Raw genomic sequence first — 17,267 nt, forward strand, 5'->3', positions numbered from 1 at the left:
GACACAAATACGGGTTAATGTATTTAATTAAGAGCAACCCTAAAATAATAATAATAATAATAAATCACTGCTGACCAGGTACACCCTTTCATGGCAACAGTCTTCCCCTCTGGCGATACCGTCTTTCAGGAGAATTATGCGCCATGTCACACCGCCCGGATTGTTCGAGACTGGTTCGTGGAACGTAAAGAAGACTTCCAGGTATTGCCCTGGCCTCCAAATTCCTCAGACATCAATCCCATCGAGCATCTGTGGTTTGTGTTGGAACAGCAACTCCGATCTGCGGCGTCTGAAACACGGACCTTACAGGAGTTAAAAGATCTGCTGGTTATGTGTTGGTATCAGATACCACAAGACACATTTAGAAATCTTGTAGCGTCTATGCCTCGCCTGGTACGAGCTGCTTTGGCTGCACGTGGAGGACCAACATCATATTAGGTAGGTGGTCATAATGCTTTGGCTCATCGGTGTAACATCAAATGTATTCGTTCGACCCAATGTCATCATGCTAACTTTTGGACCATGCTGAAAATAAACAGTGTACATATATGAACAAGTGAATGAACTCTTTGTGCACTGTGAAGACAATACATCAGCAGCGATAGCATAGTTCAGAAAAGCCCTGATAAGAGTATCACAAATATGACAGCTCTAGACAACCGGATATTTACGTTTACGGTGCATCTGTTATTGCTCCTGCTGTTCCTCAGTAGTATCGGCTTTCTCCGCTAGGTCAACATAATTATCATTATAGCAAATATGCAGACAATAGGGAAACATTATTCGGAAGACTTCCTCCTTTTTTTTTTTTTTCTTGGCTAGCTAAATGTTAGGATTTCGACCCAATAGAAAATTTTATCACATGTCAAACGAACTATCTAGGGTACAGATCCACTAGTGAAGTACAAAGTTCCACAGTAATCGGACGTTCTTCAGGTAGGAAGGCAAGCGAGTGATATCCAGACAGTGTTTCATCATTTCGTAGAGCACATACCACATTGGGTCAAAGTTTGTCAAACTCAGTGTTCGTATTTCAGTGACACGTGAATACATATGAAAGAAGGCAACTATTAATTAGCAGCCATTATTGATTAATACGACTGCGATTGGCAGATTCTGATATTCTCCTGTTTGGTGGCTGACACTACAAAAGTGCCAGTTATGATCATATATTATTATTTTTAAGAATGAAAGAGGAGACATACATTTCTCTAGGAATTACGTGAATTGCTCTTGAATTCGTTTTCGATATCTCCTCGCGAGAGATCTTTGCCGTTACTAGTTAAGTAGGAAGATGTAGTCGAAGTACTGTTAAAGCTATCATGCACTTCTCCATTCGGGTATAGTCTTACTGCTTCATCACCAAGTGGCGATGATGTCGAAGAAGAACCATGTTTTCGGCGTCTCAAGGACTTCTGAATTCTTCGGCTTTCTAGGTGATGACGCAGGGAATTCTTGACCTAAAAAAGAAAACATTTCTGATAACGTCTTATATATTGCACAAGTTGGAAAAAATTTAAAACTCAATTAAGATGAACGGCACATCCTAACTTACATGTATTTTTTTATATAGATCTTTGCAAAAGTAGCAAATCATCAAAAAAACTAAATTCCACAGTTTAAAATAAAAAAGCTCTAAAATCGTGAATGTGGACAACACGGGAATAATACCATTTTAGTACATATACGATGTATTTTAATAAATATAAGGCACGGCGATAAAATTGTTTGCGTTTGTTATGCTGCTGTTGTAAGAGGTATTGGCACAAGTACTACAATGGCCATATCGTGCCTTCTTTAAGTTATTGTTTACGAGATAAGTTTTTAGGTAGGCACACTAATCAGATACCAACCTAGAAAAACGTGTATCTTCTTCTCCTCATAAAAAACATATGTATTTTCTTCACTTTCCTAAAGAATATATGTATCATTCCACTTGGTTAACCACTTGGTTGGGTCCTTCTGCCTTGTGCGGGATGGAATTTTTTATTACATGACACACATCGGCCGTACCTTGACAGAGTCTGTAAAAACTGAACAGGGCAACGAGGCGAAGATGAACTTCCGTTCTAGGAGCCACCCATCCAAAAACACAAAATAATTTACTTTCCGTTTCTGGAAGTCCAGAAGGATTGTTGTATCTTAATTTCCAAAAGTTAGTTGTTATATGCTTGCCATATATTTTGACACTGGGAGTAGTAAACGTTTCGGATGATGATGATGGTAGTCACAAACATGCAAAATGAAAAAGACGTGACAAAAAAAAACATATGGGTCGGAAAAGAAAACAGAATAAAATGAAACGGACAGTGTTATCAAAAGAAAGTTAATTACAAAGACAGAACACGGCTGTCTCCAAGATAATTGCAGGAAAAAAGAAACAGTTTCACCTTCATTATGTTTTTATTTTTAATTTATTCTTCATTTTATATGAATGATCACCCTCATTTCTACCGTATTCTGATTAATCTGGCTTCCTTCATTATGTTTAACTACTTCTGTCATTTGGTTTTTCTTAATCAACTTTATTATAATTGATTATTTTTTTATATTAATCCTGTTTATTGTGATTTGGTTTTAAAGTTAATTTGCATATTTTGGTTTAGTTTAGACCTGTCAATTGGTGAAGACGAAGTAGAATTTGCATTTTGTTTGTTTCGTTTGTTCATCTGAAACTATAGAAGACAGTGGCCATCCATGGTATGCTTATATTTGAGAGTTTAATTTGTTTGTTATTTTCCGTGTTATGTGTGGATGGCAAAGGTATGTCCGTTGACGTTTTCTTGGACAGCAGTCAACAACTAAAAAACGATCATGAAGAATTGGTATTTGTGTGCTTCCTGTCTTTATTTTATTTATTGTGGATGTGGGACTTTTCCTTTGGTGGTTGTGAGGTTGCATCTCTTTGGGCTGGGAGACGTGCAATTGTTTAACATTTTTTTTTTTTAAATTTTATTTTAATTGTTAGTGTCTTGCTAATCGGGTAGCAGATTACCAATAGCAGCTGGCAATTCTTCTATCTGAATATAACAGCAATTAATTTTATACTTGTCAAGCAGAAAATTAATTGTAGTGTTACTTTAGTAGAACAGTATAATAGTCTCCTTTTCCCACAATAATCTTCACATGTTTCATTCTCTATTGAGTTGAAGACGCTTACAGAATCTAAGTGATTCTGTAAGCGTCTTCAACTTCACATTTCGGAAAATTATGAATTTACGAATTTATTTGCATTAAAAATTTAAATAGATTACTGTCTACGAGCCAGTTGTGATGTAAGGCGTTGCTCCATTTAAATTGCAGAACAAAAATAAAGCAATCAAAAACATATTCTAGGTTGCAAACTAAGTCTCGATTTCCTCACATATTTTTGCGAAAGTAAAAATGTAGAAATATCTTTTAAAAAACTGTCTTACCTCGCCATTCAAAAAGCAGTACAGTACGGCCACAATGAAACCCTGAAAAACAAAATTTAAACAATTAATTTTTCCAACTTCAAATTAACACTGAAAAGTTATGCAGACTGTGAGGTTGTGAGGACAGATATAAAAATACAAGTGTTCAAAGGAAACTTAGAAATGTCGAGCAGAGAATAAACTGGTTAGGAAAAAATTTGCTTTAAATGTGCCTTGCAATCTTATATAATAATAATACTGAAGGGGGTTAGAGCAACCAATTGCTGGGGGGGAGGAATCCACATAACTGTTGTTATGTGTATAAATGAAAGTTTTTCTTGAGGAAATCGTTTGGCTATTCATTTAGATTAACTATAATTGTACACATGTTCGCATAAGTTCACCAATACAGGCCATTCCTCGGATGATGAGAAGGCAGTAAGCTTCGAAACAGCTCCTGGCGGAGTTTCTGATTTTTAAATTCATAGAGGATTCGCCTACTGAGGGATGTTACGTGATTTAATAAGATATTGGATAACGATATCTGTCTAAGATGGACACAAGACGAAGCTTAATCGATCTTTAGTGAGAACTAAAGAGCATTTCCCGTGATCCAAATAACACAGTAATGCGTTTAACATCTGCTTGTATTTATTTACTCCATTTTGTACTTTCACCTCTTAGAGACTTATCCCAATTAAATCTCCTGTAAGGTGTCTAGTTTTCAAACTCTGCAGAACACCTATTCGTAGTCTTTCCTCACATGGACGCCGTTTTGCCAGATCACCAGGTACGTTGCCCATCTTTGGATCCTTTCAAGAAACTCGATATCTTTTATTAGGTGCGAGCTCCATACCTGGACTCAGTATTCCAAGTGTGATCTTGCAAACAAAGATAATAATCAGTCTATCGCAGGTTTGTCACGATCTAAGCAATCACATCACGCAATTTAACTATTTGTGAAGGTTAATGAATTGGTAAACGCACATCTCCGTGTAATACGTTGTAAGGTAGTGAAAGAGGTGAATAAGTGTTAGTATAATCTACACTGCGATACATCAAAATATATGGGTAATGTTTGTGCGGAAAAGAATACGCAGGTGGTACTCTGATTGCAACAACTTATTTTGATAGGTTAAGTTAGGTGTGTATTAAGTGCCACAGCTACTAAGGCTACCACAACTTCATTATTGGCACAATGCACTTGATAGCAGACGTTCTCCACAGGCCCCCTACACCCTCCCATCTAATCGGAATAGGGTGTAGCGAGATTCATTACTCCATAGAACAGAGTTACGCTGCTTTGTGAACCAATTAAAGCATTCAATCGTTACATCATTCAAACCGAGACGGATGACGCGGCGATTAGTGCAGCGATGATATAATACTGTTACGTCTCCACTTCATGATAATATTACTGAAAGTAGACTTTGGACAGGGTAAGCTACTGGAAATTGCACGAATCGACAAGCCAACAATCTGACAATAACGCCTCTCTCGGAATCAATTTAGTTCAGTTCTACATGCCGTGATGAGAACAAGTAAATTGTGTGGCTCGTACACCATCCTTATATACCGGTATAAATCACTTGTTCACCCGGGATGATTCAATGGACTATGAAAACAGGGGTTATCCTGATATTTATTGGAGGATAGTGTAAATAGAACTTGAGTTTTATTTGCAAGCAGTTCCTAACTTACCTGTAGAGACAACAGGCTAGCTTGAATGTAGATAAATATGACTTTACCAGTATGGTCCGATGGAGTAGCAATGACCAAAATATAAGTCACTCCCAGTAAAGGAATAAGGACCAGCAATGCCTTAGCTGCTCTCCTGTAATGTTAAATTAAGAAAATGGTAGCTCTGGTTTTGAAAAATTCATATAGAAAAAAAGTACTGAAAATAATGTCTCTAACTGGAAATAATATGCAAAACATATACATTCAAAAATAGAATAAAAGAGTAAATCACGTATTTCTGTTATTATAACAACGACATTTAAAATGTTTATTAATAATAAAGCATTATTAAGAATAAATAATGTTATTCTTATTAGCCAATAAGAATAATATTATTCAATATATTTTATATACCATATTCTTTTTATTATTATTATTATATATTACTATTTATTATTTAAATTTATTTTAATCAGTTAATTAACTAACTATTAATCGACAGGTAGCTAATATCAGACAGTCCAAAAATAATTCATTTTATATTTTAATATTAGTATTAGTAATGCCCGCATGGTGCAAAAAAGCCTATGGCTTATGCTGCACCAGCCAAAAAAAAAAAAAAAAAATCCGAACAATGATAAAAACAAAAAATATATATAAACATATGGATAATAAAAATAATAAAATTTTATTTTTATTATTTTATAATTGTTTTTATTTTTTAATTTACGTCCAAGTATATCTAATCTTAATTTTAATTATATAAATAAATTACTTATGCATACATCATCGTAGAGGACGCTCAATGAGCTGCTCCTCTCTAGCCAACTTATTCGACTGCACTCGTTTCGTTTGGTTTCAGCGTGGGTTTAGGCACAGCGCAGTAAGATATGTACTACTCTGTGGGTTCAGGTGTATTTTGGGTGAGTTGTACTAACTTTTGCAAATGCATATTCGTTGGTGTGTTTCTTTGTCTCGGTTTGCTTTAAATTAATGATAAACTACCAAATCGGCCTAAAATGATTTTCTTGTAACTGTATAACCATGCAATTTATTATTTTTTTAGTATGTTACGTAAGAGATATTTCTCATACTCATGTAAACCTGGTATACGGATAACCCAAATGGACGTGCATGAGCTGTTCATTCATAGAAACTATTCCAGTAAACCCTCGATTTAACGACTAATAGGGAATTGTTATTGTTATTATTTGATTTTTAGGAGCATTATCAACTAAGGCCATGTTGCTCTGGGGATATGGGGTGGTCATTCCCTGACCTCTCCGCATTCTCCGTATTTGGTGGTCACGGGCTCGAACCCCGGTCTAATCAAGAAGCGTGTGCTACGCACTACTGCTCCTGGCTACGGAGACGCCACTAATAGTGAATAGTGTCCATTAATGTCAAAAGTCCGTTAAATCGAATGTAACCTGGGGGGGGGGGCATTTTTATTGTTCTTAATGTAAAAAAAAAAAAAAACCTTTAATACAATATACAGTACTGTTCAATATAAATTATGTTGTTGCAAGTTGGCCTTTGATTTACGGATATCAGAAACAGTTTGTTTTTTTTCGCCGTAAATTTTACAAACACGTGCTACTGAGACGCTTTGTTCTGATTTCTCAATTAGCTCTAATTTCTGTGCCACATTTAAGTTCACACGCTTTCTTTTAACTCCTCTATCACTTGATACCATTTTAAAATTATTTATTAAATAATTTTGCAATCCTTAAAGTCCCGTACCCCAATTCAAAAATCACAGAAACACTGTGATTTCTGAATTGGGGGTACGACAGTTTGAGGCAGACTGAGACCGAAACAAAGCGAGTCGGTAGACCTGCAGTTTAGTGTCCCGAGTCACGTTCAGCTCTCAAGTCACCGCCTGCTCTGTTATCTGTAATCTGGGAAACCAGTTATTTGAACACGTTTTCAGAAAGAATAAAATACAATTTCCTGAATTTGATTATAAAAATAAAAGTAGGTAATTATCAAAACAATAATGGAAATATATAATTATTATTCATTTTTAATTAATAATAACACTGAAGTTTTGTATAACCTAAAAATGTATAACCTAATATGGTCGAGATTAATATGTGCATTACTGTATTATTATTTATCCGGTCCGTTAAATCGAGGGTTTACTGTAATTAAGATTACATATGGCCTTTAGTGAAGTAAAAGAACGATGTTCGCAAATGATGAAGGGATTTACTAATTCTGTTTATTTGTCACTTTTACTTCATTTTTACGTTATTTTGCCAATTTTTATCATTCTTACTTTATTTTGATATGCACTTGAGCAATGAAAGCGAATAATGCAACCTTAGCAAACAATTATTTAGTTGCAGAAATGCTTAAATTTCACCATAAGTACAATGATGAATTAAATGTATTTAGACTATATTCCTGTCATATTTATGTTCACAAAGATCGAATACGAATCTCATATATATATATATATATGTGTGTGTGTGTGTGTGTGTGTGTGTGTGTGTGTGCTGCAGAGAGAAATGTGGGGAAAAAAAGAATGTCAATAGAGGACGTTTGAGTCCAGCAAATGTTACAGCCCTAGAAGCAGCAAAAAAAAAAAAAAAATAAATAAATAAAATAAAATAAATAAATAAATAAAATAATAATAGAAAATAAGTGGCTCCTTCTCAGAAATTGCTTAAAAATTTTAATTACTATCCACAGAACAAACAAATATAAGTACAACATTTTCAAACAGTGTAAGCTATTGCCATTGGTTGGCTGGGAACGCTTTAACTAATAAATATCAATATACATAACATGCGTTGTGGGAAATGTCTACTATTTTTATATTAATAATATATTGAAATAAAGAGGAAGCCATTGAGTAAAAATTTTACGTTTGATTGAATTTAGGAGGATGTTGTAGTGAAGCATTCTACAAAAAAGCATTGAGGTAAATTTCTCTTTATTTCAATATATTAATATAAATGTAGAACTCATTGAGCATGGTGGCTCTATTTTATTTATACTATTTTTATATATACAAATCATTAGAAAAAACCTAGACCAAAGAAAATAAAGAAAACCAACAGTTAAAACTCCAAATGGGACCACATCATTTATTTACTGCCATAATAATAGCCTTGTTAAGATGTTTACAGATAAAGCTATATGGAAATTTATTTTATATTATATACTGTATATATTATATTTTGAAATATATTTTATATTCTCTCTATATATGACAAAGCACCATATTACAAAACTCACCATGCGTCGTGAGCTTTGTAATATGGTATGTACTATGAGGTTAAATTTGCTCAAAAATATTTTGGCGTTTCGTGGTTATCGTTCAGCGTAATAGCCCAAATATGCCAATTATACTCTTTCCTCGATTGGGCACAATTAAAATCAATTATTATGCACCTCATCAAACTTAATTCTTTGTGTATAATTTTAAATCGAAAAATATATAAAACCAGAGAAAGATACAAATTTGGGGACGGGACTTCTGGGATAAAGTGATAATCTGAAAATGAAGCATTCTTATTTTCATTTTAATTATCATTTGATGCACACCAGTGTTTCTCTGAGAAAAGGAACGTATACCCTGTCCTAACAAAATATAAAATTGGACACTCCAATGTGGGAGCGCATACCTACTGAATATAATTGTAAAAGCCCACTACTTCGCGATATAGCTGAATATTAACTTGCCTATAAGTATAGTACAGAACATCAGTATCTTATTAATTCTTTGATGCGGAGAAAAGTTGATGATAATGGAGTTTTGAATAAACTGGATTATTAATGTCCATGTTGGGAACCTCTATATATATATATATATATATATATACAATATTATACCGTATAATATACAATCGGTAGCTGTCGTCTGGGAAAAAAATTCAGCGGCAAGAAAAAGGGGGATCAATACTGAATTACATGTTTAGTATTGCGATTTCTTTCTGTTTTATAAGGAAATATCATAAGGCAACACTGAGTAAAATCTCGGGTGATGGTTGCCGTTTAAAACTGTGTGGAAAAGGCCTAGGTTCTAATTCCCTTTAGATAAGATATCAAAAACTTGATGGTTTTTTTTTTTTTTTTTTTTACACCCTGGCCGATTTAGTCAGTCTCGAACGATAGTTGCAGTTTCCTTCCACCGAAAAACTAGTTTTTCTACCCAGCGAAACAGTAACCCGTCCATAGAATACACAGAAATAATGCACTGGCGCCTCAAAATCCTAGTTGCTTTGGCACAAAAACGAACAAACAGCACTCCAAGAACGAAAGGAAAACTTGTCTACACAGAGGTATTGCAATCCAAAAGAGGATTAAAGAGTACAATACACAGTTGTATTCAAAAATCGCTACTGGCTGGATAGAATACCCATATCCAATTATAATGGTGTCATAAACAACGGCAGTAATCCTGGGAACAGTGAAAACGTGTCATATGATATAATAGACAGATACGGGAATAGGAAGCCACGAAACAATGGCTCGAGAGAGTTGATACCTTCTGTCAAGGCCTCTGGTGGCAGTGCTATTGTGTGGACATATGTTTTTATCCGCTCGTTATATTTGAGGCTACCAAACTCATGGGTGTACCTGACTATTGTTTGGACGAGTTCTCTCTGCACTATTGATATTGTAAGGCGTCGCCATCATCTTGTGGATGGCCCTGTTCTCTTTGGTTACGTGGCACGTCTTGATTGGGTTGGTTCTCTTGCTGATTCAAGGCGCCATCTTGTTTCCTCTCGTTTCTGTGGGGCGACGCCCTTTTTCCGTCTAGTCACTCAACTCACTATCTTTTAGGACAAAATCCCCGCCCTCGGTCTCCAGAAGTTATATAACCCCTGTGACTGCAGCAAAGGATTAGCGCTGTGTTAAAGGATCGGACAATCGCAATGCGTCGACCCGATCCCCCGCAATAACTTATTTTAGTTGGTTCTTACCTGTGCTGGTGTGATTGGATATGGGCAGAGAGGATGAGACTTAGTAAAACACATAACAATATTTATTAACACAAAACAAAACTAAATATACAACACTTGCACTCTACTTAAGTGATCAGTTTAAATAGTGGCATTCAGGCATTAGTTACATTTCATAATGTCAATGTGTGAATCAGGTATTAAGCTAGTGCATTCTGCTCTTCATAGAAATTCTGTAATTTATCTTGCAACATTAACTCTTCACAATTCTTGCCTTTTGTAGTGTACTAGATTATTCTAGGTTAACCGTCCAGAATGCTTATAGACCTTTTTGGTACTCCTCATATTCTGAGGCTAAACGCGGGTGGGTGTGTTTAATTCTCCTGGCTGCTAGTTATCTCTCAGTGTATCCTTCATCATCATTCGGAGCTCAGCGCTTGATCACGCTCGATTATACTGCACTTTTCTTATGGACATCAGGATGGGGATTTTTGTGTCCATGGGAGCATTCTAGTCATTTAACCTACCGTGTATTAACATGTAATTCATTTGTGGTTAGGAAAGAAGCATTGAACAGGTTATCATTTTAGTTTCGGTTTCGGATTGTTACATTCACACGAATAATATAATTGCTTACCAGTTAATTTGCTCGCTCCTAGAATTCAGTGATACGGCCTCCTTCTCTTCAGCGAAATCTGGGCGGGGTCCTCTACTGGTTTTCGGGCGACTTTTCTGGTGGCCGCTCTGCTCCTTCTCAGCCTTTGTCTCTCGCTGCCTTGGCGATCTTTCGACTCGATGTTCGTCTGTGAAGAGCCAACTCTCCTCTCCTCGGTGTCCTCTCTCCGTCTCTGTCTCCGTCCGAGTCGGTCTCCTCTGTCGTAACCGCCGTCGTCCGTCCTCTCTTGTCTGACTCAGCCCTCCTGTATATATCTCGGACTTGGGCGCTACTTTCCCTCTTTTACTTTTTTCTTCGTTGATTACTCAACAATGAGGAATTCTTCGCTCCTCCCAATGACAGTGGGGAAAGTCGTAAATATGACAGAGTCCTGTTCTTTTAGTTGTCCAAGTCTGCGTCACAGGCAGGTGCGAGCCTGGTTTCGCTATCAACCTAAACCTTCCTTTTTGTTTATTATCATTAGCGCGGGGCCGAAGTTCTCGCTGACTCTTTCTACCCCCGTTAGGATCCCCTGTTCAAAGCGAAAGTAAATTTGTGTTAGTCATGGGCTCTTGCCTTCTCATAGGCTCGCTCACATCTTCTCTTCAATACTTTCGGTTTGGCTTTTCCTAACTTGAATATTACGAATTCTAATTGAAAACTGTTTTTTCGATAATTTCGCCCTAATATCCTGAATATCGGTTTTATTTATTGAACAAAGAATTAGATTTGCCTGATCGTCGTGAGCTGAGAATTTATCAGTCTCACAATATTATACCGAGACAGTAATGTAACGTTTCAAGAAGCTAGAAGTACTGTCGTTCTAGAGAATTGCCCACTGAGCAAGGATTTTGCAGGATAGTTTTAAGAGCACTCGAAATACTTTTACATCTTCCTTATCCTCAACAAAAGAACATGGAAAACCCGAAGAGCCTTCCCGTACATTAAATAATGTCACCAGGGGTTTCGGTCTCTGTGTACTCTTTGTAGTGGCAACTCTACGAAAGATTGCTGGATCATCGCCGCTAAAAAAAGACCAACTCGCCCAATTTATTCAACTAATATGTGTTATTCTATACAAATTAATTCTCTTGTACCTTAGATATATAAATAAATAAATTATATTTATTTTTATATCTATATATATTTATTTAAATATTAAAAACTTTTTTGTATAATATACGGTAAATTTATTAAATATATTAAATATTAAAATAATTAAAAAATAATGAACTTATAAACGAATAATGTGGGAAATCAAATATCCACCTATATTGCTTCATTTCAGCTGTATTAGACGAACGCAGCTTAGTTATAAGTACGAACATGATCCTTGCCAGAAAAAAGATATTTGTCTGAAATTATATTTAATATTATTAGTAATGGAAAAAAATGATATAAGAAAACAAAGCTTAATTACTATCAGCCTTACAAAAAACTAAATACACGAATTATTACTATTTTCTTAATACAGTATATTAATCACAGCAGAAATGTCGAATTCGTGTTTCAATTGTCATTGAAATCCAGAAGAAATAAATAAACTGCATTACGACGAGTATATTATGATTTTTAATTTATTAAATTACAGAGCCTGAAATGGGTGTTGCATTTCTTTACTCATTTTTCGGAAAAAATACAAAATGGAGCATAAAAGGGGCATTTACAAAAACGCTAATCAATCTTCGGAAGTGCCATGATTAACTCGTCGTGGATTTTATTGTAATGCGATTTTTATTTATTTCATTTGACTAAGCAGTTTGATCAACAAAATAGTGTTCGTAAATCGTAAGTACCCAAACCGGAGTGCCCATGGTATCAGATCCATCCACAGATAAATGTCTTCTTATTTTAATTCGATTATTTATCGTTAGGTCTAACAAGCTTGCAATTAGAGTACTTAACTTCCTCGTTACGAGACCAGGCCAAAACCCAGAGGAAAATATCTCACCCCAGAACTAAAGGAGAAACATGGCCTTTGAAAGCTTTCCACAGGTTAAAAACAGTCCATTATTCAAAGTAATGTATCCAAATGATAATAATGACCTTTCACCTACAAGTTCAAAGACACAGAAAGTAGAGGCTGCCAGTCAAACGTACCCTACTTTGTTGGTATTTGATACCCTCACTAACGAGCCACTAAGTAAATTCTTTCCATTTATTATCCAACGATACCTGGAGAATGCTGCTGGCTAACCAAAAATGGAAAGAAGACTTAAATCCGGAGATCTCTTAGTGGAAACACTCATTATATAATGTACTTTAGATCGTATGTATAGCTTAACTTAATTTTCAGCATTCACCTCAATAAGCTAAGCGATACATACCATCTAGTTATTACATTACAGCACATAAGGACTCCTTAAAAAATCAAGATAATGTGCTTTATTACGTGCTCGTTACTGCGTCGATCGGTTGGGACGATAAAATTCTAATATAATTTCACGCGTGAACTTGTTTGCCTCTGCAAACTGTTATTTCGTGTCTTGATACTGGTAGTGTTTTGATATTGGCAAATTGCAGATTATTGGGAAATGATCACTGTTTAATATGATCATTCTCCTATAACGAGCCGTTTGGATTATCAGAACTGAAACAGTCCACAGCCAAAACTCGCATTTGTGCAGTTGGTTTGGATGGAATTTTCAACTCAGTGCTATGACACTTGTATGATGTATGCATTATGTGTGGGCGGCTCCTAGAACATAAGTTCAACTCCGCCTCATTACTCTGTACTTCTTTTTTAACATGTCAAGGTAAGGTCAGTGTGTGTAGTGTAAAAAAATAAATAAAAATAATAAAATTTAAAAAATAAGAAAATTTCCCACTCGCACGGGACATTTTTTCCACACAGGCAGGAAAAGGATAGTTAGGACAGAGAGAAGGAGAAAAAAGAAGAAGAAAAAAGTTTTCTTCTCGCACAAGAGAAGGATAGGAAAGAAAATAAATACTGTCTGTGTGTGTCCTGTAATATTGTGTTGTGTATTGGCCTTTTGACTACTGAGAGCAGCAATCAACAGGACGGCCGCTTCTAGGCACTCGTCCCTAGTCGCAGGTAGGCAGGCCGCCCCCTACTATTTGCAGCCTTCCTTCCTGAGGAACGAGTTTCCCAGGGAGGAAATAAAACTATCTAAAGACGAAGAGAGGAGGGAGGCATCCCCGGCCCAGGGAAGTCCCAAACTAGGGTAGAATGAGAGAGAGAGAGAGAGAGAGAGAGAGAGGAGAGAAAAATAAAATAAAATAAATAATAATAATAAATAATTTTTTTTTTTTTTTTTTGAGAAAAAGGGGCTGCCCTGCCCTGGGGAGTTCGAGGGAAAAAAGTTTTTTATCCCGCATGGGACTAGAAGGGTAAAAGGAAGGAGCGCAGAGAAGAGCTACTCCAACTCCAAAGACAGCCCTAGGGCCAAAGCAGAGTGCGGAGAGAGGAGAAGAGAAAAAAATAATAATCTATCTATACATTAAAAGAAGTTTTCCGCCTAGTGATATTTATTCGAGCCAATGGGAGAAGAGGGCAAGGCAATTACGTCACAACAAATGCAATTAATTATTGACAACTGCCTCCATAACGTTCACCAACCTCGTGCACGTGATTCACTGACTAACGTTTGATGTTCCATTGTAACGTTTTTTGCATATCAATGAATATTGTATATTTGTAAATACTGTAGTTTAGTATTTTGTATTGTTATTTGTTATTTGGTTTTTGTTTTAGGAGCATTAGCAACTAAGGCCATATTGCTCCGGGGATATGCGGTGGTCATTCCCTGACCTTTCCGTATTTGGTCGTCACGGGCTCGAACCCCGGTCTAATCAAGAAGCGTGTGCCACGCACTGCCGCTCCTGGCCACGGAGTCGCCAGTATTTTGTAAATATTTTAGATATTTATTTATTTTTTTTTTATGCGAACCCCAAACACGAGAGGTTTTAGAACCTATAGTACTTAGTACCGTGCTTGGGTTGGAGATTGAGAAGACGAAAGAAATTTGTTGACATTGGACTTGAACTTCTGTAGATTGTAATTTTCAGGAAATACGTATGAAGGAAGGTTGTTCCAGAAAACGGCAGTTGAATGAATAAATGAGGAAGATGAAAAGTTGGTTCTGTGGGTTTGAAGTTGGACAGTAAATGGATGTTGGCTGGTGGCGGCACATGTTCGGACTGTTTTGAAAGAGAGAGCGGGAATTATAGAAGCTAATACAGAAGAACAGTGCCCACGGAAGTATCTGTAGAAGAGGCATGCAGCAGAAACAGTGCGTCTATGAGACAGCGAGTGGAGAGACTGTTAGAGATGAATCATTAATAAACCTAACTGCCCTCTTCTGAATGGAATCAAGAAGCCTGAGGGAGGTTTTGGGGGCTCCACCCCAGATATGGGAACAATATTCCATGGCAGGGCGGATTTGCGATTTATACAGAGTGAGCAGCTGTTTGGAAGAAAAGTAACGCCGAGAGCGAAAGAGAAAACCAAGTTTTTTAGATGCAGAGGAAGCAATATTTGTAATGTGCTTGTGCCAAGAGAGATTAGAAGTCAGGGTAATCCCCAAAAGAGATATATCCTTTTGCCTAGAAATTGGAGTGTCACTAAAGATAAGCATAGGAGCAGAATAATCCTTTTTGCGAGATATAAGACAAGACTGAGTTTTAGAAGGGTTGAAATCAACTAAGTTGTCTTTGCCCCACTGGAGAATTACCTGAAGATCGGCATTTAAGGAATTGGTAGCAGATTTTCGAGAAGTTGAAGCTGATTGAGCAGGACAAGGTTTCTCAAAATGGAAAGTTGAATGCAATGTGCTATCATCGGCACAACTATGGATAGGATTTCCAGTCAATGGAAGAAGGTCATTGATATGCAAGAGGAAAAGAGTGGGGGAAAGAACTGAACCTTGGGGGACACCGGCATTAGTGGAGAAGTTAGAAGACAGAGAGCCATCACCCTCAGTGAGCGATCAGAGAGAAAACTGGATAACCAATTACTAAAAACAGTTGGCAAACCATAAGATGGAAGCTTGTTTAGAAGACCTTTATGCCAAACACGATCAAAAGCCTTTGAGATGTCAAGAGCAACTACTTGTGTTTCACCGAACCTTTCCATTGAATTAGTCCATAAATGAGTAACATAAGCCAGAATATCACCAGTGCATCGACACTGACGAAATGCGTACTGGTGATCGTTGATCAGACGGAAGGTTTCTAGGTAGTTTAAGAGTTGGCGGTTAATTGATTTCTCCATTACTTTAGAAAGAGTAGAAGTAATTGCAATGGGACGATAATTGGATGGGAGGGATTTGTCACCCTTTTTAGGAACTGGCTGGATATGAGCAAATTTCCAAGCAGAAGGAAAAAACCTTTAGAATAAGAAAGTGAAAAAAGGCGGCAAAGAATAGGAGTAAGTTCAGGAGCACAGGTTTTGAGAACAAGTGGAGAAATACCATCAGGACCTGGAGCTTTCTTAGCATCGAGATTCATCAAAATCCTTCTGATATCCTTTTGACGGAAGACCACAGGAGGCACTGAATGGAGTGTGTTGGGAATGGTGGGAGATGTTTTACCCAGATCATTAATACATGAGCTGGAAGAAAAATGGGATGCTAGCAGGTCAGCTCTATCCTTGGCTGACGTGACAACAGAACCATCTGGTTTGGACAGAGGTGGGAGCAGAGAAGGATTCCATTCCTGCAAGAATAATTTCACTGACACGATCTGAGCAAACGTTGACATCAGAACTTTTGAAACAGTAATCCGACCAAGGAAAAGAATAAAAGAAGTCTCGCAGGTCATCCCATTTTGCATTCTTGTAATGCCAAACAACACGAGGTTGGGAATAGCCATGAGATAAAGGTTCCATTGGAGAAGAGACAATCACCAAGTTGTGATCTGAAGTGCCTAAAGGACCTCTCACTTCGACCGTGTACTTAGAAGGGTTGTTTGTGAAAAAAAAAATCAAGCGTATTGGCTGTATGATTAGGATTGTCCGGTATTCTTGTAGGTAAATGAAAAATCTGTGCTAGGTCATTAGTAATTGCAAAAGCCTCAGCATCTCGACCTGCTGGGTCGGTGTGACTAGAAAACGGAAGCCAGCTGGGGTTGTGTACATTAAAATCACCAAGGAAAATAACCTCACTGTTAGGAGAGTTGGACTGGAGAAAGTCAAGTTGCAACGAGAGGAAGTCAAAGAGCTCCAAGTGATTAGTCGAGTTGGGAGAACGGTAGAGACAACAGATGAATTTGACACAATGAGGTTGAGAGATTTTAAGCCAGAGAAGATCAAAGAGAGGAGATTCCAAATTGCCAAGTCTCTGACAGGGAATATCAGAACGGACATATGCACAAGTACCACCTTTGAGGCGAAAGGAATCATACAGCGAATAATTTGGGCATCTGAGATGAGCAGTAGTTGAATCAACCGATAACTGAGATTCTGTCAGAACAAGTACATGAGGTTTGGCAGACTGCAAGTGGAAATGGACATCGTTGAGATTAGAATTGAGACCACGTATATTTGTGAAATGAATTAGGAAGTCCTTGGGAGGTTTAGATCTTTTCGCAGATAAGCTTGCTCTATTAGTTTGACAATTCATGGTGTATTCAATAGTAAGAAAAAGTGGGTGGGACATGCTG

At 36.9% G+C, this 17,267-nt stretch overlaps 1 protein-coding gene across 1 annotated transcript in view; it reads right to left on the minus strand.

The window, feature by feature from the left end:
• Nucleotides 1-441: 441 nt before the first annotated feature.
• The window catches only part of LOC150079325 (diuretic hormone receptor-like), a 156,754-nt gene continuing 139,928 nt past the window's right edge, over nt 442-17,267 (minus strand). The window contains exons 10-13 of the mRNA XM_090383772.1: nt 11,916-12,001; nt 5,097-5,229; nt 3,417-3,458; nt 442-1,460 (exon numbers count right to left, since the gene is read on the minus strand). Of these exons, the coding sequence (XP_090239898.1) occupies nt 1,212-1,460; nt 3,417-3,458; nt 5,097-5,229; nt 11,916-12,001 (510 nt within the window). The 3' untranslated portion in view covers nt 442-1,211. The remainder of the gene's footprint in view (nt 1,461-3,416; nt 3,459-5,096; nt 5,230-11,915; nt 12,002-17,267) is intronic.

Source organism: Mastigoproctus giganteus, chromosome 10, assembly GCF_048544385.1.
Source record: "Mastigoproctus giganteus isolate SK-2022 chromosome 10, ASM4854438v1, whole genome shotgun sequence".
Lineage (NCBI taxonomy): Eukaryota > Metazoa > Arthropoda > Arachnida > Uropygi > Thelyphonidae > Mastigoproctus > Mastigoproctus giganteus.